The 21,376-nt window shown below is 41.6% G+C and overlaps 1 protein-coding gene across 2 annotated transcripts in view; it reads left to right on the forward strand.

Annotated features, from left to right (window-relative positions):
* spock1 (SPARC (osteonectin), cwcv and kazal like domains proteoglycan 1) overlaps positions 1 to 20,270 on the forward strand; it is a 100,588-nt gene extending 80,318 nt beyond the window's left edge. For both annotated transcript variants that reach the window (XM_061048226.1, XM_061048228.1), the window contains exons 7-12: positions 1,611 to 1,731; positions 13,449 to 13,568; positions 13,934 to 14,155; positions 16,070 to 16,132; positions 16,660 to 16,797; positions 18,911 to 20,270. In XM_061048226.1, the coding sequence (XP_060904209.1) occupies positions 1,611 to 1,731; positions 13,449 to 13,568; positions 13,934 to 14,155; positions 16,070 to 16,132; positions 16,660 to 16,797; positions 18,911 to 19,107 (861 nt within the window). In that variant the 3' untranslated portion in view covers positions 19,108 to 20,270. The remainder of the gene's footprint in view (positions 1 to 1,610; positions 1,732 to 13,448; positions 13,569 to 13,933; positions 14,156 to 16,069; positions 16,133 to 16,659; positions 16,798 to 18,910) is intronic.
* The last annotated feature ends 1,106 nt before the right edge of the window (positions 20,271 to 21,376 follow it).

Raw genomic sequence — 21,376 nt, forward strand, 5'->3', positions numbered from 1 at the left:
TGGTGAAGTGATGGGTCCCAGTGGCCCAACTTAAACTCTGCTCACCAGTGAGCTGCTGGTCCTGAGCTTATTCATGTTTTATTATTACATTACATGCCTCCCTCATCGTAACCGCACACACACTCAAACACACACACACACTCAATATCCTATTAAGGGGACAGAGCTCTTATCTCCTGAGAGGCCTCAGCCCACTAAGTTAAGTCCATTACTTTCCTTCTCTTAAATCATCCTTTCTCTCTTTCCTCTCCTCTCCTCTCCTCTCCTCTATTCTCCTCTGCTCCCCCTGTCCTCTCCCATCCTATCCTCTCCTCTATTTTTACTCCACCGAGTCAGGTGTTAAAACACTGTTTCATCAAAACCACATTAACCCCCGGAGAGAGACAAACATAAAGATTCATGGGGCCTCGCTGTGTGCTGACAGTGACTTGGGGAGGTCATCCACAGCCTGGGCTCTCTCTCTCTCTCTCTCTCTCTCTCCTCCTCTCTCCAGCTCCCTCTGCAGACAGCTAATTTAATATGTCAAGCGCAGGACAGAGCACTGTTCCTTTGTCAACAAATTTCATTAAGCAACATTAGCAGCACTTTCACAGAGAAGACAGGGAGGAAATGATGGATTTGAACATGGGAAATGAAAGTGCTGGCAGGATAAAGCTAAGTCTGTGTATGTCATGATATGTGCATAGATGTTTATGCACAGTCATGGTCCTGCTCTGACAAAACTCTGTCTTTGACTCACAAACACAATTTACATAACTCATTTCAGTTTTCATTATTCCTCTTGGTGGGATCTTGTAATTGGATTTTTTCCTCCAACTAGTCCAAACATTTTCTTACCCCTCACTTACCTGAAATTAGATTTATACAGTTAAATTACATTCCGACGTCGTCCATCTTGCTTTTGCATCGCATTAGGGTTTGTACTTCAGTGAATAATACAATGTCAGTAGGCATCTCTGCGTCTAATGGCATGTCTAGATGGATTCCTAATGGACGTGTCTGTTCATCGAAGATAAATGGCCGATCCTGTCTCAGCAAATTTTTTCCCTTAATCAGCCCGACAAAGAAAGTTCACATTAAAGTTTTGAATTTGGTCTGCAGGAGTCATGACTCTTCCTAATCTGTGCTATAGTTTTATGAAAATGGCATTAAAGTGATTCAGTAATGCACTTTGATAAAGGAAAACTGACTCACATTAAAACGACTGAAATCTGTGCAGCGGACAGCTTTCTTGAGAGATTCAATGCAATAGCTCACGCCTTGTAAACTGTGGTCCACTTTCTAGTTTGGTGGAGTGAGATATGAAATAAACATTGAAGTGGCTGTATTTTCACCTAGACTCTCCCTCCAGGTTGCCCCCTTTTCACCCAAACATGATTTTCATATGCTACTCTTTTTTTCTATAAATTTGTCCGCAAGCCCAGGCAGAGAGAACCCTGATGACATTGAATGATTTGTTCAATTTCTCTCTTGTTTAGAGTGCACCTTCACAGCACCTGAAGTTATTACAGAACTGTAACTAACAGTGATGAGTGACTGGATCTTAAAATGTATAATCAGCTGTGCCCCTCTTTTACTCAGGTTTTTATGTGTGGTTTTTTTTTTTACAGTGCAAGTTGGAGTTTCAGAGCTGCCTGTCTGGGAAGTCCATCTCAATAAGATGTGATGGGCTGTGTCCCTGTTTGCCCGGTCAGGAGCTCAGCAAAGCATCACATAGGACTGATAATGCTGGTGAGTACTGAAGCTCAGTCTGTTCTTAAAATAATTATTGTTTGTTTATAGCTAGCTAACTTTTTCACTTATCATCCGTATGACTACACAGACAATATCTTTCAATTCAGTTCAAATGACTTGTCATTAAGGTTGTTAGGTATAGTTAGTCTTTCTTTGTCCACTTAATGTGTTCATAAGTCTATAAAGATACAGTAAAAGTTACAGCTGGGCAGGTCAAACACCCCTCCTTTCCCTTTTTCTGACAATCTGTGTAGATGTAGATGGGTGGATGGGTGGATGGATAAATACAGGTGGAAAGGCAGGATAGTATTACAACAGGATGAATCTGCACACAGAGAGAAGGCTATCTATATTTTAGCCATTTTCAGGTTCACAGGATTGCGCCAGGAACACACTATAAAGACTACACACACACAAACACACACACACACACAAGCACTTTCACAGGTAATCCCTCAAATTCTCTGGTGATTCACCGTCATTCCATTCCTTTTCCTGTCACACCTCCCCTTACTCAAGTTATTTCCTTCCCCTCCCCTCCTTTCCCATCAACCCCTCCCCGTCTGTTTTCTGACAGCTTCAGGGAGCAGTGACGGAGTGAGTGTGTGTGTCTTATTGTTTGTCATGAAAATAGGATTTCAGTAGATGGATGGAGAGATTTTGGAGGAGAAATGCAATCTCCAGGAAAGCAGCAGAAAAAAGGATGGATTGTTATTGTTACTTCTTTCAGATGTGGGAGGGGTTTAAATTTGAGTAGATGTGTGAATTTATGTTTTGAATCTGTGTCTGTCTGTCTGTCTGCCTAACGGAAATATTTGACCCCTATTACCCTACACCACAATAGAATTTGTATTTGCTAATTAGTTTCAGGTTGAATGATGGAGGGAACAGACAGTGATGCTGTAACAAAGAAGTCTTGTACCAACTTGAATATTCTCCATCTATGCCCAATAAAAAATATACAGTAATTATGTGTTTACTTTGCTGAAAGCCTGGCACTGTCAGTGAACTTTTTGAAAGAGTTTGAGTGAAAAGAAACAAGATGTGTTGCCAGATCTTAGACAGAGTCTCTGTACAGCCTTATATTCTCAAACTTTTCTGTTTAAAACTTTAAACTCTTTCTCTTTGGCTCTTTCGTCTTCTTAGGAATGCCAGTCTGTGTCTCAGTACAGCCTGTTTCTCAGACCAGCAGTGAGCAATAGCAGGTCCAAATGCTTGTGCATTCAGAGGTAGCAGGTATGAGTGAAGTGGGTGTTTGTTGTCCCCCAACCTGATAGAATCTGTCATTAGATCAGCAACACAAAATGGTGAACAGATGGATGTGGCAGTAGGTGAGAAAAAACACTGTGTGGAGTCAGATTGTGTTCCTATGGTAACAGTAAAATAGCGTGTGATCACTCATCTGTTAACTGATAGCCGCAGGTTCATGCAATGTTTGAACATTCATGCTAGACTGGTAAATATCTGTGTCTACGCAACACCTGCGTCTGCAACTGTTGCTCGCAAAGCAACACATTCAACAACAAACAACAACATCAGAGCCAAAAAAATACTTACTGTGGACAATGTAAGTGTTCATAAATTTACCGATTAAACTTGAGAAAACTGTGTTTTATATATATATACATATATATATATATATATATAGGGTAAAGATATTTGTTAATATTTTCAGTTAAAAAAATAAATCATTAAAGGTGTTTTGAAACTTTCCCATAACTTCATGTAATATCATCTTAAGCTAGCACTAAGAGATAACGTTTCTTTTTTTGGTGAAATCCTATGTGAGATCATGGGTTTTAAACATAGGGTATCAAGAAGTGTGTGTGTGTGTGTGTGTGTTTGAATGTATGTGTGTGAGTCCATCTGTGTGTGGGAGGACACACGAGGAAAGTGTCATGGTGAGTTGACATCAGGAGAAAAAAAAGCCAGACAGGCAGAAGTGACATAATTAAAGTAGCAGTGAGCTTTAATATAACAGTTTCAATAAAGCATTAGAAATCATATACAACAGAAGACATCAATATATTTCATACTTTTTTTTAATCATCATGGCAGAGGTAATTGCTTTGCTGAGGCCACTGAGCTCACCGATATTTTCATGATTAATCACCCCTCTTTTCAGTGAATTAACAGTGCAATCGTATCACGGTGATTAAAAAGTAGAAAACACTTTTTTTATACTGGTAGATTGACTCATATTTAACACAAGCTGTTCCCTGCTTAAACTTTGAATGTTGTTAATCCCTGCCACACCTATAACCAGTTATGTCAGAGCGGGGTCGCCTGATTTGGAAACACTTGGTTTGACTTTATTGTGTTTAAAACCATCATCTCATGTTGTCACTCACTCTTTCTTTTCATCAGACCATCAGAAGCGAGTGGCCAATTAGGATTTCAGATGCTTAATAACCATATTTTTTTCTGCTAATTGAGTGATATGGCTTTTCTTGCATTAAAATGTGAAACATAGCACTGTAAGATTGTTTGCAAGAAGTATAGTGGACATGCCAATAACACAACCTTTAATGCTTTATTAGCGTAATATGCTAATATTATTAATATGAGGGTAAAATTGAATAGCTTTTTACGGAGAGTGTATTCTAGCCCTGATTGCACTGAGTCAAAATATATCCTGCATGAATTTCCCATTCAGATTATGGAAACTGAAATAAAATAGCATGAGTGTAAATGTAGAGATGTAGTTCATATAAAGTGATTTTGGAAAAGAGGGCAATTGGACCATGCCTTAAAAAAGCAGAAATGAATTGGTAGGATATACTTCATTTACTGGACATAGCTTATTATTATTCTAAAGAATTACTTAATTCTGAAATATAAGACTAATGATGGAGTTCTATAACTGAGGATAACTGGAACAGCAACTTGCTATTCATCAGTGTGATCTTTGGTGTCATTTAAAAATCATACTGTGTGAACAAGACATCACTGAGCCCCAGGATTCAACAAACAGTGGAGATCAGTTTGTCTCTTTGGATAGACCTGACTCTCTTTTAGAGTTAGAGAAAGAGAAGAAGAGGAGCAGTGAAAGGGTGAAAACTATAGTTTTTATGATGAAGTTCTGTCTCTCCCTCTCCTCTCCCTCTCCCTCTCTCTCTCTCTCTCTCTCCCTCTCTCTCTCTCTCTCTCTCACTTCGATGCCTCAATCGATTTTGATAGATAGTTGTAGATGATACAGAGAGTTTGAGAGTATACTGTTTATTTGGAGTGCAGGCCAAATATTGTTTTTTATTAGACGAGGCAGAGAGGAAGGCTTCAAATATGAGTACCTGTGCCTCAGCCACACTAATAACCTTTATTTCTCACCCTTTTATTGAGTGTGTGGGGAGCATGTGTCTGTGTGTTTCAGTCACATCTCTCCCACACTTCTCCTCACTCTCTTTCTGCTGCTCATTTATTTTCTGTCTCAAACATCCAATCTGTCATTCTGCAGAGTGTTGGGTCAAATTTCCCACATCTCCCAGATTTTCCTTTCATTGCAAAAAGGATAAGGACAAATGCGATTTTATAATAAAAGAGTTGAAACTTTCCCATAGCTTTAGACATTGTGTCAAATTGGTAAAAGAAATGATCATGTAATCTCTCAAGAGTATTGTTATACAAAGACACCAGGCAGAAATGGTCTGGGAATTACATAAATTCAGGAAATTGTGAAAGATTAGGCTGCTGTCACAGGTTAATTGTATATGCTAAAGATATGCTGACTTCATTGGATCAACACTGGTATCTTTTAAATGTATGAGGTATGAAAAAACACCCTAAATTTATAACAGAGAGAGACGGACTGCTACAATGGTGTCTGCACGACAACTGCTCGTCAGTGCAAACCGAGAGAGAGAGAGGTTGAATATCTGTTATCAGCAATTTTTCCTGGCTGATCATTAACTGCATACTGTAGCTGTAAGCATAGCTGTTCACACCTGGTAAGATCAATGCATCTCCAAATGTCTGCAGTGGTCATCTGGTAACACACTTTCCCACTTCATATACAAATGAACATGGAGCCACATTCACATTTAAATAGCCTTTAAAAACATGAAATAATGACTACCGACCATGACGAAGACCCAAAGCACAGAAGGTGGTAGGGGGGCGGCGTGATATAAAACTGGGCAGACCGGAGTCTAAAATGTGCATTGACGAGCAGCTGTCGTACAGACACCATCGTATTAGCCTCACTCTCCCCTCCTCACTTCTCTGATTGTATTCACTTTGATCTACATTGAGAGTAACATCTTCATTATTGTCCTCTTCACTGACACTGCCATCAGGTTCATCTGAAAAAGAGTTAACAGACAACACCCAGTCAGGGAAAGTGTATGGGGAAAAGAATGGCGTCACTACACAGAGTGCATTCCATTGTATACAACAATGGCAGCCTACATGTACATTTATATTTTAAAATGTTCTCAAAATGTAGAAATCTGTGGTGTTTTTATATTCGACATGTAAAAGATACCAGTGTTGATCCCATAAGGTTTTCATGTCTTTATATGTGGAGTTCCTTTGAGCCATAATCCTGATTTGCTCTGAAAATTCATTCCTGCTGTGTCTCTGTTTGTAAGAAAGGTAAATATATCGACACAGAGACAGATTTAATTCGGTCTGTCATCCCCTCCTGAGGCAGCACTTCTGCAACATTTACCACCCTCACTCTCTCAAATGAAACTATGACTTGAGCTGTCACAAAGGGATCCTGCTGGTGATCATGTGTGATATAGTACGTCCGTACTAGTTATGGACAATGAGATTTTTTAAAACAATCAGTGAATTTTCTGTCAGCTACTGTTGAACAAAGACATTGACAAAACAAAGAGAGCTGTCAGAGGCGGAATGGGCTAAATCCCCTTGTGAAATTAAACATTTTCTGGCAATTCTCTCTCACAGCTCCACAGAGAGCACACAGGAGGACAGATTGTGCTCTCCTCTCTTCTGTCTCCACACTTCCTATCCTCTCCAAACACATGCCAATTGCTCAAGGATTCTTTCCGGGCGTGTTGTCCAGTGTGCAGAGTGCCTTTAGAGGATTTCTAGTGTGTCCTGTTGAGACTGTCCTCACTAGAAAAGTACCAGAAAAATACTTCAAACAAACTGTGCTCACAGTGTTCTTTAGACGTTGTTGTGGTGGTGCAAAAACATGTTGTCAGAGTCTAATGTGCGGGGCTTTGGCAAACAGTTTGGCACCAGAGACTGCTGTTTACATTCATTCCCTCAAAAATGGAGATATATCTGTTATTTTGCCTGGGTTAAGATATCTACCCCGTGTTAGCAAAATGTTAATGTCATGGCTTATTGAGAAAATTGAATATGTCATATTATCCAATTCAGAAATAATAATGTATTTATCCTTATTGATCCATGAATACACTTGAGATTTGAGTATCTTTGTCCATGAAGACCTATGGTGGTCAACTAAGGCAAATATGCTGAATACCCTGAAAGACTTCCATCTGGAGCAACAAGTTTTAAATTCAGATACAGAAATTCTAAATAATCACACAGTAATCTATCACAAAAATAGTCTCAATCTTAAAGGTGTATGCTCTTGAAGTTGTTCTTTATCAGGCTTGCTCTTTGCACCTTTCCCACTTCTATCTCTACCTGTCCGCTGTCCGTACAGACAGTGTATTACTGATCATTATCTGCAGGCTAGCACACTGCCAGAGAGATTGTTCTGGAGAGCTGATAGCTTGGGGCAAAGAAAATCAAACATACCCCTGTATCTTTTTAATGAATCTGACCTTCTGTCTTCCTCATATCTCCTATCGGAGTGCCTCAGTGAATTCCTCTCTCCTTCTGTTACCTTGTTAAGAAGTGTCACCTCACTCCCCAGCCTCCTTTTTCTCCTCTTCCTCTTTATTTGCCTTTCATCTTGATCTGATCAGAACTCTCTTCAAGGTGATCACCACCCACCTTTCCTTCGGTCTGGATTAAAAGGCACTCCTTCTCTTTTATATGACAAACGTAGTTAATCATTTAAAAGTGATAAAGGAGACCTGGGAGGGTTTCGAGGCCCGACTTCTTTTGATGGTTGGAGCTATTATCAGGAAGTCTGAAGGAAACATTTATCTCGTGACCTGAACCAGCCAAGAGTGAATGGAGGACAAATGTCATTTAGGAAAGTTGCCGTCAACTCCTATTGGCTGTCGGTTCACCAAAGAACATTACATACACAAAACATGGTGTAGTTCGGTCTGTGCTGTCGAAGCGGGAGCGTGCAACATCTTGTTTGGGAAATCGCCCAGTTGGGCGTGCCCAGAAATTCTCTAAAGGGAGTAAGGATGCATCCTAATCAGATGCCCAAACCACCTCAACTGGCTCATTTTGATGCATAGGAGCAGGAGCTCTACTCCGATCTCCCCCCCCCGAATTTCTGAGCTCCTCACCCTATCTCTAAGGCTGAGCCCAGCCACCCTCCAGAGGAAACTCATACCGCCCCTTGTGTCCGTGATCTCATTCTTTCGGTCAATACCCATAGCTCATAGGTGAGGGTTGGGACGAAGATTGACCGGTAAATCGAGAGCTTTGCCTTCAGGCTCAGCTCCCTCTTGACCACAAAGGTCCAGTACAACGCCTGCATTACTGCTGCTGCTGAGCCAATCCGTCCGGCAATCTCACGTTCCATCCTACCCTCACTCATCAAGACCCTCCCCACCCGGAGAGAGCAATCCACAGATTTCTGTGCAGAGAACCATGGCCTTGGACTTGGAGGTGCTAATCCTCATCCCAGCCGCTTCAAACTCGGCTGCAAACCGTCTCAATGCCTGCTGGAGGTACCAGCACGAGGAAGCCAACTAAACCACATCATCTGCAAAAAGCAGAGATGAGATTTTTAGGCCCCCAAACTGGAAACCTTCCTCTCCCCGGCTGATCCTGTCAATGAAAATCCCAAACAGAACCGGTGACAAGGGGCAACCCAGGTGTTTCTTTTAACCAGAAAGAAAGAGGGGAACTTATTTGTGCATTTTATCTCATGTACTTTTGTGCAGTTGTGTCTTACTTTTCCATATTCAACTATTTCATGTGCACATCAGTTGGTGAAAAACTGATAGCTTGTGGGTTTTTATATTTTTTTGGTTCCCAGTTTCTGCTGATCCGATTTTGAAGACATGAAAGACAGCAGGGGCGAGGAAGTGTTGGGTGTAGGGGCAGGTGGGAGGAAAGGAGAAGGATAAGAAGGTAATTCCCAGCTATGATTCAGCATTTGATATTTGACGCAACACTGATCAATTCTTCTTCTCCTGAGGAAAAGCAGCTGCTGTGTTTGTCTGGCTTTCGACTACAACTTCAACCTGAGTAAAAGTTCACTGTCAAACATCCTGTGATGGGTTGGAAGTGGAGCCGATAATATCAGTTTAGGGACTTTCTGTCTCTCTCAGTGCGCAGCAGCATATAAACTGGAACAGGAAGTAGCTGTTTAGTTTGAGAAGCAGCAGTTTTGAGTTTTGAAGAAAAGATCGGGAGAAGTGTGAGGCTTCCTGTTGTTTTGATTCAGCCCGTTTTCTATCCCATTGTAGCTTCTGTTATATTTAACATTAAATTTGGAGCCAAAACACAGAAAACTTTTTGAGTATTTTTGAGTTTTATACCACTTCCTGGAGGTACTTTTTACAGTTTTCCACAGCCTTTTAAGAATGAAAAATATTACAAAGCAATGGAAAAAAAGCTGCAAAAAACATTTTCCCGCTCATTATTTTACCCCTCCCCCATTAGTCATTTGACAAAATGCTTTCATTATTAATGTGTCCATTAGTTTCCTAAAAACAAATCAGAAGAAAATCAAAGCTGTGAAAAATATGATTTGACCAGAGAAAGTGTGACATAAAATAGTGCCAAATTGCCTAAAAAAATAGGAAAATAAATAATATATTAAATACAAATGTGGTAGTTAACAACATAAGTATATATATAGAAATTACAGTATAAGCATAAAGTGACAGAGACGTGGTTTTGAGCCTGGCAGCTGAAGATTGTCAGCAATCTCATGGCCTTAGGGATGAAGCTGTCCCTGAGCCCATTGGTGCAGGACTGATGGTGATACTGAAGTGTCTGCCCTACGGCAGCTGGTAAACAGTTTGTGACGGGGCTGAATGAGGTTCTTGATGATCCTGTTGGACTTCTTTCTGCACTGCTGGGTCTAGAGGTCCTCCGTAGATGTCAGCTGATATGCTGTGCAGTTTGCAGCACTCGCTATGGAGCCTTAGGGTTGAGGGCATTGTTGTTGTGATACACGGCGGGATACATCCGGGGAGAATATTCACCATTGTGTCCTGAAGTCTCCAATGAACCTGAAGGTTGATGCTGCAACTAATTCAGTATAATCAACCTCCAAGCTGGACTCTACCAACTTAGAGCCCTGAAGAGGGTTGGCTGTGGCTCAGTTGGTAGAGTCGGTCATCTCCTAACCGGAAGGTCGGGGCTACATGTCCGATGAGTCCTTGGGCAAGACATTTAACCCCAATTTGCTCCCACTGCTTCGTCAGCTGCGTTTGTATGTGTATGGGATTAGTTACTTCTGATGGTCACTTAGCATAGCAACCTCTATCATCAGTTTGTGAATGGATGTGAATAGGTAGGTGTGAGCGCTTTGAGTTGTCAGAAGACTAGAAAAGCGCAATACAAGATCAAGTCCATTTACCATTCACCAAGTCCAAAAGAAAATACCTGACAGCCCATAATATGTTTGCTTTACAATTGTTTTGGATTACAAATAACACTGATATTTAATCAGTTTGACAGTCAACAAATGTGGCTCAGATTGAAATGTTTCAACAACTATTGAATGGATTGCTAAGAAACTTTGAACACACATTAATGGTCCACAAAAATATATCTACTGGATAATAGCAATATTGTATCATCATTAGATACAAACTAATAGTCTTAATGCTCTGATTAATGACCAAACCCTTACAAAAATAATGGTGTTTCAATTTGCCTCAGTTGTACTTTATGTTTTGGGCTAATTATCAAATGTTAGCTTGCTAGCATGACAAACTAAGAAGTTGACAGCTGAATCTGTATTACCAACCTTGGAAAAGCTTAATTGTGTGTCTGAAATCTTTAGCCTGCACAACTTCGCTTTGGCTCAGGAAATGTTTGTGAGAGAAAAATAAATGGCCAACATTCCAAAATCTGTGTGCTTCAGCTTGTGAATGTTTTTCAGCTCCGGTTTTTCTAACTCATTGCCCAACAAAAGGACTGCGAACACAGGCAGCAGTCCTGGACCTGTCCGAAACAATTTGGGTCACACTGAGAGAGAGAGATAAGAGAGGTCCATCGAGACTCATTGTAGACCGCCGTGCAGTCCAAGAGACTTGAGAGGAGAAGATAGAGAGAGCAGTGAAAAAAAAGTTAAAGAAGGTAAAGAGGGAGAGAGGGAGTCGCTATCAAAGGGAAAAATAAACACTCCAGGCTTTTTGAGTCTATAGGTGAATGTGAGAGGAGAGCAATGGGAAATGAAGCAGAAAATAAATAGTCAAGAGAGGTATATCAAAGTGGTTCTCTGAGTCTAAGAGATACTGAATTAGGAAGAGCGGGATGTGATAAGAGGCTTCTATTGAATCTCAAAAAGTGACAGAGTAAAGGAGAGTAAAAGATTGGCATGAACATGAACAGGCATGGAGGCAAATGAGCAAGACATCCTTAAAGGCAACAAAAGGCGAAGAGTGACTCAAATGGCATTGAGGGGGACCAGAGAGAAAGAAAACACAGGCAAATCTTGGTTTTAGGGGTGAAGAACGGTCAAATAAATGAAATGGGATTAAAAAAAAAAAAAAAAAAAGAACAATCTGCATTTGACTTCTGCCAGTGGAGGAGTTTAATGAAGAAAGAAAATGTTTAGCTCTTCGTATTTGCTCCCTGCTCTCGGCTCGGAACTGTGGAAATTAACACATTCTGAAATGTTGGATGGCAGACTTCATGTCACATAGATAGCCAGCTAGATAAATGTTGTTTGTCCTCTCCTCAGCTCCTGTCTGTTACCTGGGGCTCGCTGTTTTATAGCAACTGCAATAATGACACCATCCTAAAAACTCCATCCATAGAACGTGCGTGCGTGCGTGCGTGTGTGTGTGTGTGTGTGTGTGTGTGTTCTAACAGAACGAGGAGTATTACCTGATGAAAACGGAGATTGTTCTGTAAGACAGATGGCAGCGTCTCTCAGCAGAGCTAGCATTGTAATGCTCGCTTAAAAAACTCCCGCTGGCTCTGTAGCATGTCTGTGTGTGTTTGCGTGTATCTTTCATTTGTGTGTGTGATATGTTTGTGTTTGTGCCTTCTTTATTGTAAGCTGCAGCCGTCTTTATCCACTGACAGCAAAGTATGATCCAGGACTTCACACAGGTACAAACCTGCTCTGTAGTCTCTATTAGAGTGAATACCAGTGAGTAACAGTTTGTGCGACAGAGATACAGGATTAGACTACCTCTCCCTTTCCCTTTGTGTCTCTAGGATTTTGTATTGTGTACACACATTGTGTATGTAACAGTGGGTTCCTTCTTTTGTGTTTTCTAACACTATGTTCATGAAATAGGAAGTAATTCTCAAGATACAATCCTTGTGATCTGTAATAAGATGTGCACTCTTTGAATGCTCAACACTTTGCACACTTTGCAGCAAAGTGCCTCAATCCTGAGCTCTACAGGAATGTTAACGACCCTCCTCTTGCATCTTATGGCTACCATAACAAAGCTGGAGTATTTGGATTGGAGACCTCGGCGCGAGGTTGAGTAACAGCTCCCGTCCTTCAGGCACATTTATCAAGCACTCATATAAAACAGAATGGGAAGAAAATATGCCAATCACATGGAGGACAGGAGGAGAAAAAGGAGCCTGAGATTGACAGAGGAGTGGAGGGAGACTGTGGCTGAGGCAGAGGTTTTCATGAGTTTTATGCAGACCCTGTCAGTCCCACGGGGGCTGAAGGAATGAGGGGTTTGATGAAAGGCAGCAACAGAGGCTGGTTTATACTTTCAATTAGGGGGATCATATTGTTCAGTTTGTGCTTTCTTTGGGTGGTATCATGGAGTGTAGCATGGACTTGCTTGATAAGCTGTCTTTTTAGTTGTGCAGAGGAGTGCAATTGTGCTTTACAACAATAACACACACCCTCACACACACACACACACATCTTATCTCAACAAAAGATAAAAAGCAATATCAAGTAGCCTCACTGCAAGATATCTGTTTATTTGTCCTCTGAGGGAAAGATGACATTTGGGATTTCATACACATTATGGTCCATTGATTGTGTTCAACTGTGTGTTTGTGATTGTAAAGACATTTGAACAAGAACACAAAAAACTGAACTTATAGAGATGACGCCAGACGAGGAACCCTGGTGTGTGTGCTGGATGTTAATGTGTTTGTATGTGCATGTCAGATTGGGTTCCTATGGTAACTATCAATAGATAGCCCCAGTTGTGTGTGTGTGTGTGTGTGTGTGTGTGTGTGTGTGTGTGTGTTATCACTCCAGTGTGTTATCACTCCAGTGTGTTTAAGTAGACTAGAATGAGAAAAAAAAGAACATAGGGCTGAAATGAACATTTGATAACAACAGAGAAAATGTTTTTTTTTTTCTTCTTTTCTTTGGTGATGGAAGCAGATTGACAGCTTCCGCTTTCCTCATTATCTTTTGTTTGTGTGCGCGCGTGTGTGTGTGTGCGCGTGTGTGTGCGTGTGTGTGTGCGTAGCATGCACCGACACAGAGCTGCACAGCCTGGCTGCCAGACTCAAGGACTGGTTCGGAGTTCTCCATCTTGATGCCAACAGAGACCTCAAATCCTCTGACAGCTTTGACTCTGCCGCTGGACGTGAGTACATCCCTTCACTGTGTGTGTGTGTGTGTGTGTGTGTGTGTTTGTGTGTCTGCCTGTCTGTTTGTGTGTGCAGTCCTCTACTGTTTAACAGTCACGCTTTTCTGTCCTCATGACGCCTTGCAGTGATGTTGACAGCGGCCCTGCTCTGTTCTCTGTAATGTCAACATGTCTGAACACATCTCAGCTCTGCCACTACACACACACACACACACACACACACACACACACATTCACATCCCAGTTTACTATTTAAAAAGTCTAAAACTATATGTGATCTGGACATGTTCCAATGTTTCAAATTGCTTCACTTCATCAATATCTCTGTCTGTTTTTCCCTCTTTGTCTCATTTCTCCTCCAGACTTTGACACCAGCATCTTGCCCATCTGTAAGGACTCACTGGGCTGGATGTTCAACAAGCTGGACATGAACTTTGACCTCCTTCTGGACCAATCAGAGCTGAGTGCCATTTACTTGGACAAGTACGAGCTGTGCATGAAGCCCCTCTTCAACTCATGCGACTCCTTCAAGGATGGCAAGCTGTCTAACAACGAGTGGTGCTACTGCTTCCAGAAGCCTGATGGTGAGAAGGAGGAAGGGAGGAGGAATGAGAAACAGAGTGCTGAGTTTAAAAAACTAAAGCCATCTATTGCCTCTATGCAGACTGGCTGTAAACAAACGGCAATACCTATTGGAGAGGTCCATCAGGTTTTTCAGATGATTTTCTGTTTCATCACTGACCGAGCAATAAATCAACAAAGAACTAATATTGACATTGTTTTCATTTCTATCTTTAAGTAATTAGAGGTTTCATAAAAAGATAACACATATACACTTCAGTGCCTTTTAAAACACCCTACTTGTGACTGAAGTGCTAATAATAAAGAAAATTGTTTATAATGTAATAATTAATAAAGAATAAAATGTAAAGGTATTAATAATAGGACACAGTCGAAAATCCTTTATTTTATACCTGGGGCAAATACGGGCCTACAGTTGCTCTTATAAAGAATATAGCATTAAGAAATATAGAAATTTATAATAGAAAGAAATAGAAAGAAAATTGGACACATAAATAAGAAATATAAACAATCGGTACACAAAGGGCAGAGTATTGCACAGCTGAGGTATTTATTAGAGAAGTTCCCATAGGCCCACAGGGGGTCCACTTCAAAACAAGGAACAATGTAGGAGGGGGAAATAATCAGATGAACAGTAGCAGACTAGTAGTTGTAGAAGTTGACCCGTACCAGTAATTGTTCAGTTGTGATGATTGGGTACAAACAAGTCAAACTGAAACTGTGCTCCTGCAGGTGGAAATGGATTTAGAAAAAGCAGCAGTAAGATGCTAAAAGGATGCATAGAGGAGTGTAAGGAAGGTATTAGGGGTGTGCACGTGTAACCGGTTAGTAAATCATAACCGTTTAGGAAAAATCAGTAAACGAAAAACGTTTTTTTTTTTTCTTTTTTTTTCTTTTTTTTTTTTATGTTTTAGAGACACGCATTCAATCATCTAAAAAAATAACACATACTATTTATTTAGAGATGAATAAAGCTACAAATGTTCCACTTTGACAACGTTACTGCACTCACAAATGCATGTGATAAATGTTGGATTGCGCAGTCCCGAGGGTCAGGCCCATTCGACTACGACCTCAGATCAGACGAGACAACCCGCTGAATTTAAGCATATTACTAAGCGGAGTGTTAACCTTCCTGCTTCGCGTTCCAACCGTGGTCAGGGCGCACAGGGGAGACTTATTTATCTGCTCCAGGGCCGAAGTCCTCAACTTCGGGGCTAACCCCCGTCAATTCACTGAGGTGCAGCAAGGCGTAAACAGACATGGAGAGTCCGGCTTGTTATTTTGAGGTACCGGGCCGTTTATTACGCTCTCAGAGCTTGAACTGTACACTTAACATCATGACTCTGATTTCTCCTGCTTATTCTGCTCCGGTCCCCGGCATCATAACGCTGCCTCTCACACACACCTGCCGAACACACACACTCGCCTAGTTCTCTCTCTCTCTCCTCACTCGCTCCCCCCACCCACACACATGCGCACTGAGCCATTCACAGACAGACATACCCTGCTCGTATAACTTCTATGGAAAGTTTTCTGTGTTACTTATATAGCCTACTTTATAAAGCACAGTTGTATCTGTCTGACAACTTTGAGTGGCGGCAGTGATGCGGAGGAATCTTTCTGAAAAGCGGCCGCACCCTCCATTGGTTGTATAGCGCGATTGCGGTCCACTTTTCTTTTTATGTTTTTTTATTAATTAAAAAAAACAAAAACAGTTAACCGTGTACACGAAAAAAATTACGTTGTGTAACCTTTTACAATTTTTTGTAACCGTTCACACCCCTAGAAGGTAAGGTAAGTATTCCCTAGGTTGTAAGTAGTTTGGGTAACTATGGAGTATGTATTAGACTAAAACATGAGAAGCGCTGTGTTTATCTGTAAATGAAACTACTCTTCATGTTCTCTGGTTACAGGACTGCCGTGCCAAAGTGAGAAGAGCCGGATCCAGAATCAGAGTCGAAGAAAGGGCCTCATAGGTCAGTCTGGATGATTCATACCTGTCAGTCACGCTTTCATGTTTAAGACACTAACATGGCCTCATGTAATGTAAATAAACAACACACACACACACACACACACACACACACATCTGAATAAAAAGTGCATCCCCTCTCAATATTTCCAAGCCAACAAAAAGGAATTCAACGCATTAAACACACTGTACTCACACTTCAAAGCACATCCTGACATTTTGTACTCATGTCATCTGTCCCCGCTGGGCAGATCGTTCAGCTCAGCTCAGCTCAGCTCACAACAAAACAGCATGAAAAATGAGCTGGGACTGGGTCAAATGAAGGTAACGGAACTAGGTGTTTGTGATTGTGCGTGTGTGTGTATGTGTGTGGGTGTGTGTGTGCGTGTGTGTTTCAAAGTGACTGCTTCTCCCTAAGCCGGATGTATGGTTATTGTCCTACAACCTTCACAGCAGTAATTGATTGTTGATCTACCTCTGTGAATACACAAGCAGTTCAAAATTCCTGTCTTCCTCCCTCTCCATCTTTAGGCTCTTATATTCCTCGCTGTACAGAGGAGGGTTACTTCAAACCGACCCAGTGTCACGGCAGCACCGGCCAGTGTTGGTGTGTGGACAAATATGGCAATGAGATAGCTGGCTCTAGGAAACAAGGCAACCCAAACTGCGGTAAGACCAAAACACACACATCCACTCACATACAGCACTCTAATACATTCTCACTTAATGCCAAACAACAGTTTTGGCTGTGTGTTGGCCTTATTGTCCAGCTGTCTCTCAGAGCTGCTCCAGGTGGACTGCTCCAATCCGTCTGTGTCTTTTCTCTTAAATCTGCTGCAGAGGCTGCAGAGCTTCTCTTCAATACATGGCATACCACTGAAACACTTCAATTTCAACTTTTCTTTCTATTTGTTTGCTCAAGTATCTCCTCTTGGCTTTTCCTCTTTACAACTTTTACCCATCATTGGATCGTTTAGGAAATAGTAAACACTAGTAATGCCTCTGGAGCGAGTCTGTCTGGTTCATCAGCCATCAGTCATCAGTCATATACCTTGTTCTATCTGTCTGTGATATTCTGCTCATGTAGCTTTGATGAAAGAAAATAGTCTTGCAAGTAGGAAGTAGGAAAATCTGTCACACTTGTCAGTAGAGAGACATGATTTCTTCAATATATGAATAAAAAGCAGTGCATGAGCTGCACATTTTGATCGAAGCTAAAAATGTCAACTGCTGGCTGGTGTGTGCATCCAAGGTATGAATTTAGACAAAGAAAATGTATATGATCAAAAGCTTTAATATGCTGGAGTCATAGTTAACAAACCAGCAGTGGAAATTCAAAGGGAATGGTCAAGAAGATGGCAAATAGATGGCTGAGGCATTTCACTGAGTGAAAAAAGGAGCAATAATTAGCAGGAAAGAATCCGGGCAGACATACTGATTATCAATCAAGCACCAACTCACAGTCACAGATTACAGCTCACCCCAATGCCAGTCCAGTCCAACGCCAGTAATTGCAGCTTCAGATATTGATGAGGAGTCTCTCTGGTCACCAAACACGTGCGCACACACACACACACACACACACACACACACACACACACACACACACACACACACACACACACACACACACACACACACACACACACACACACACACACACACACCAATAGCAGCCCTTTGTCTCTTCTCTAACAAGCTCATCTGACTGGCTGAGTGGCCTAAGGCAGGAGCTGCTAGGAGTTCTCCCTTTCGCGTATAACAAACGATAGCCATGCAGCAGCTTTCCGCTCCACAGCCCGAACACAAGGACACCAAACTGATTTTAACACTATAAGCACTACTCAACCAGAGTACACTTGTACCCAGGTGTAAAGAGGCTGTTTGAACTGAACTTATAAGGATGGCAAAGTCCCAATTTCACAGAATGCTGGAGGCAGCCGTTGAGATGACGACTTCTGCTGCTATGTGGGATTTAACATTAGTGCAGAAAAACATGCATTTAACACCAGATTTGATGATACCACTCCAGTCACATAGTTAGGCAGCCCCACGAGGAAGAATGATGGACGAGAGGATTTGGTTGGCATCTTCTTTGCTTCTATCTTGCATCAATAAATATATTTTACACACGCTGGTCAGTCTCACAGTTTGGTGTTGTCAGCTCTCACTTAGCTCTTAAAATAGGCTGAGTAAATCTCAGCTATGCTAGCAGCTCTGTTACACTGTACTTAGCTAAATGCTGATACATCTAAGTTTAGTGTATTACAATGTAAAATGCTAATAAGGACTTGACTCAGAATACAACGGTTGCTAGTGGAAATGTCAACATTTTCTTAACTAATATAGAGGAAAAGTGAATAAATCACTCGAGTCATTACAAGGTCAAAACTCTAATGTTGTTAAATTTCCCAATCTGGAAAAAAGTACGTAGAATATCAAAGCTAATAGCATCCATACACAAGAGATGTGAATGTCTGTACCATGAAGTAAAGTCTATAACAACAAAGGCAAATTTAGCACTGCAGAGATGATCAGATTACTCGTAAGATGTCAGATAAAACTGTAAATCACAATGCTAGTATTATCACACAGAGGACATTAACTTGAACTCACTTAACTTGTGCAAAGTGGCCTCCCAATCTATGTCAAGCACGTTTCTCATTTAACAGAAATGTCACACGGTCACCCGCTGCATCAGTTACTGAGAGATGTGACACTGAAGAGTCCCAGCAGAGTTTTTAACCCGCTTGTTTGTGTGTTGTTTTTAACTTCCCGTCAGATGAGGACCAGGAGACATCGGGGGATTTCGGCAGCGGCGGTGCAGTCATTCTCCTTGATGACCAGGAGGAGGAGCCAACACAGACTGGGAGGAGCCGGCAGAAGAAGAGACGGGGCCGGATTCACCCCCGAGGAGCCATCGAGGACGACGAGGATGAGGAAGACGACAAGGATGACGAGATGGGCTACGTTTGGTAGCTCTGCTCCATTTAATTCTGCCATCAGCCGACCAGGAAACTCCCGTTAACTCAGCACAGCTCTGAAGCCATTCCAGTCTCTCCTCCTCCTCCTTGGCTGCTGTCCATCTTTTGACTCCTGAACTCCTGTCCCTGATCCATATCTCTTACTTCAGTGAACCTCATCTGACCTCTTATGTTCAAGTGTTTCACTCTTTTCCAGAAAACAGAGGGACTATTAGATATAAAGACCCTGTCTGCCCACTTTCTCCCTCTACTTCCCCCAGAACCTGTGATCTTTAACCTCCCAAAACATGGACACACCTCTTTATATTCTCCATCATTCCCTCTTTCTCTGATCCTCCCCGCCCTCCTTTACCTGTATTTCCATGTCAGAGCCTCTGGTCAGTCTGTGAGCCCTGATACATTAGCTGGATGTAAATATGTTCCATCTGGGAAGGCCAGGTTGTGGATTCCCTTCCCTGTACTTCCATCAGCGTTTCATTCTCATGTTCTGTGTTCCTCTGTTGGGCTTCTTCCAGTCTTCAGAGATGTTACCATACCACATTCCCAGGCTCTGATATGCCCCCCCCCTCTCTTTCTCTCTCTCTCTCTGTTTCTCCATGGAGGATTGTAAATTATTTATCCGTTGATCTTGAATGTCCCAGGAAGCCCAGGAAGCAATGAGATTAAAGATGTATTGTCGTTGTTGTTGCATGTTTCTCATCGTGTTTCTGTAAAAGAGAGATTTACCTGGTAAGGTCTAGCTCTATGCATCTCAAACAGAAAGTGATGCCTATTTGGCTGCTACGAAACTTTGTTGCTATGTTGATGCTGTCTAGTGTCTTTTTTGGTTTTCTTCTCCCAATCTCAGGAGGTAGGAGCGATAGTAGTGTAGGAAAGTGAACTGCAATCCCTACAGTCCAAATCGGCTATGCTTTCACTTAAGTAGGGCTGCTGAGGCTGTTTGACTGACTGTGCACGGACACTAGAGGAAGAAGCTGCTCCTGAGCTGGGAGGACACGTGTGGGTGAGCAGAGAAGAGGATCTGTTCGGCCTCCCGACATTGCATATGTTCAGTGAAAAGTTAAAAATTGAAATCTTCACTATGACAACCAAGTGAACTTTTATTTGTAACTTTGAAAATTTAAGTAAAGTGGCACTTTGGGTGTCTTTTGAACCTTACAGGTCTGTGTCCATGTGTCCATTTTTCTCCTTACATGAGGCAAGAGTCTCACATTTCATCTGATTTCATGATGAAATAAAAACACATCTCTTTGACCGCAAATCCACACATTTATGAGACTTTCTGGTGCTTTTTGGTTTTATATTTTTCATCTGAAGCTCAGATTTCTCTGTAGTAGAACAATCAAAGCCCTCCATCAAGTCTGACCTTTTCCAACCTTGAGACAGCAGCCTCCCCTGTTAGAAGCAGAAGAAAATACTCTTATCACTTGCCTTGAAGTGAACAGAATCACAAAGCCAGCAGGGCCCACAAGAACATAAAAGCTTAATGAGTGTTTTTGTATTATCACTGGCTAATAGGACAGCTGACCCCAACGGCCTTGAAACCGCCCACTCAGCACTTTGGAAACACATTTGTACCAACAATCGGAGGCTAAAAAGGACAACAGAATCTTCTGGCATGAAACGGCCCATTCAGCAGTTCAAACACACGCTTTAGGGTACAGTAGACAATAGGTTTAACTTTGTGCACTAAATTGTGTTGTGGACTTTGTATAGCTGGCTAGTGCTGCATCTTTTTCTAACAAAAGGCTACTCACCGAAAGCTGTAAAGAAATATCTAGTTATTTTTACATGCAGTCATTGCTCCTTTTTTCTGCATTGTGTCTGACTTTTTCCTTTCCATGCCTGAATTATGGACTTGATGATCAGTTATCCCTTTCAAGTTAGCTCTACTGTCTCCTTTGTTGTTTGGGGAATGCGTTTTGAGAGAACGAAATGTAAAAGTTTGACTTTTGGGGAAATGCACTGCATATCCTTTCAAGCAGAGTTAAATTAGAATAGTACAACCCACAGGCCTGTTCATAACATTTGAAGCCACAACCAACGATGAACTGGGTTTCACTTTGAGCTCCTGAACCTTCAGAACCTCATCAACAACTATATCTTATTCCGCAAGGCTTCCTTTTTCCCATTTCCAGTCTTTGTGCTAAGCTAGGTTGATCAGTCGTTCATAAGTTCTGTAAAGACACAAGACTGATGTTGTAAAATATGCGACTCTATGACGAGGGACTTTTAAGTCCTGAGCTTAAAGTTAACTGTGATAT

Source organism: Labrus mixtus, chromosome 10 (assembly GCF_963584025.1).
Source record: "Labrus mixtus chromosome 10, fLabMix1.1, whole genome shotgun sequence".
Classification (NCBI taxonomy): domain Eukaryota; kingdom Metazoa; phylum Chordata; class Actinopteri; order Labriformes; family Labridae; genus Labrus; species Labrus mixtus.